The sequence below is a fragment of the Galeopterus variegatus genome, unplaced genomic scaffold (genome assembly GCF_000696425.1).
Source record: "Galeopterus variegatus unplaced genomic scaffold, G_variegatus-3.0.2 Scaffold13040, whole genome shotgun sequence".
In the NCBI taxonomy this organism is placed as follows: domain Eukaryota; kingdom Metazoa; phylum Chordata; class Mammalia; order Dermoptera; family Cynocephalidae; genus Galeopterus; species Galeopterus variegatus.
Window position 1 is genome coordinate 24055 of NW_007739151.1, and position 1883 is coordinate 25937.

The 1883-nt window shown below is 47.1% G+C and overlaps 1 gene segment (V, D, J or C); it reads left to right on the top strand.

The window, feature by feature from the left end:
• The first annotated feature begins 207 nt into the window (after positions 1 to 207).
• On the top strand, positions 208 to 784 carry LOC103581434. The segment is given in 2 exon segments: positions 208 to 283; positions 384 to 784. Coding segments are annotated over 2 exon segments (435 nt in total).
• Positions 785 to 1883: the final 1099 nt, after the last annotated feature.

Genomic DNA, 1883 nt, shown 5'->3' on the forward strand with positions numbered 1-1883 from the left:
ACTTTCTCAATTGCCACAGAATTCTTTGTGGGCACTGTCACATGCTCTAGGAAGTGTCCCCTTCATAGGTGTCCGACCCCATATCTACCTATATAGCAGGAAAATATGCAAATAGAGCCTCTCTCTGCTGATGAAAACCAGCCCAGCCCTGACCCTGCAGATCTGGGAGACGAGCCTCAGCCCCAGATTCCCAGGAGCTCCCATTCGGTGATCAGGACTGAACACAGACGACCCACCCTGGAGATTGGGATGAGCTGGGTTTTCCTTATTGCAATTTTAAAAGGTGATTTATGGAGAGTAAGGAACATGTGTGAGTGGGTGTGCGTGAGAGAACGAGCGGATTTGAGTGTCATATTCTGACCAGGACGTCTCTGTGTTTTCAGGTGTCCAGTGTGAGGTGCAGCTGGTGGAGTCTGGGGGAGGCTTGGTCCAGCCTGGAGGGTCTCTGAGATTCTCCTGTGTGGCCTCTGGATTCACCATCAGCGAATACTACATGGACTGGGTCCACCAGGCTCCAGGGAAGGGGCTGGAGTTTGTTAGTTTCATTAGAAACAAAGCTAATAGTCACAGCACAGAATATGCTGCATCTGTGAAAGGCAGATTCACCATCTCAATAGAAGATTCCAAAAGCACTGTCTATCTGCAAATGGACAGCGTGAAGTCCGAGGACACAGCCGTGTATTACTGTGCAAGAGACACAGTGAGGGGAAGTCTGTCTGTGTCAAGACACAAACCTCCATGCAGGGGCACGCGCGACCACCAGGGGGCGCGCAGGACACACTGAGCAAGCGCCAGCCCTGGAGCAGGTGCAGGTGGAGGGTAAGTGCTGGTTTATGTTTGTGCTCTTGGGCTTCCTCTTCATCAAACAGTTTCCCAGAAATCCCCTCTAGATTCATGCCTCTGGGTTTACCAGTGACACTTCTGAATTAAAGATCTCATTTTAGCAGGAGGACGTATTCTCGCATGCACACTAGTCAGAGTGTCACTTATGAAATCAGAATGACTCTGCTGTGCTCACCAGAATCAGAGTCCTGAGGAAGCTCAGAGGACCTTTTGTGTCTTTAACAGACAGGCTCAGGGCAGAGTCCGCAGTGGGGTTTTCCTTAAAATATACTCTTTGAAACTCATATTTGAAGTAAGAAGAGGCTGGATCAAATTCACAGATCAGTGAAATCCAGTGGATTTTACATCTGACCACCCTCCATTGCAGGTGCACATCAGACTCAGCACTGATAAGGATTTCTTGTGATTTTAGTGCCCCTTCACTTTTAAGACACAGGATTCTACACTTAAAAATCTCTTTTCAGTCTTTATGGTAAAATCCAGTGTTGGTCTGAGGAAGCTAACAGCGCTCTCCTCAGACAGAACTGAAGTCTCTGGGGAAAAAAAGATTGAGGTCTAAAAGAAGATGACAAAGTTTACAAAAGCAATTTCTGGTAATGAGTATGTACCTAATATGAATTTGCCCCCCACATCATGGGCAGGAGAGGGACAATCAGCATTTTATCTCATGAATATTCAAAACAAACAAATGAAGAAGATGAGATTGTTGTGTCTTCTTCATTGCCTGGTGACAGCTCCCCAAAGGGAGTGTCTCAGTTGTCAGACATGAGTCACTGGGGATGGCTGTGAGTGTACATGACTGAAAGAGACTGATTCTCTCTATTCCCAAGTGTCTTTCTTCAGGTTCAGGTTCAGGAGTTGGGCTCAACAGTGGTGAAGCCGTTGGAGAGACTCTCCTTTACTTGTGCTGTCGCTGGATTCTTTATCACAACCAGTGGTTTCTGCTTTGAATTGATCCTCTGAGCCCTTGAGTAGGGGCTGTAGCGGATGAGCTTCATTTGTCCTTATGAGAAATGACACTGTAGCCTGTCCGTCAAGAA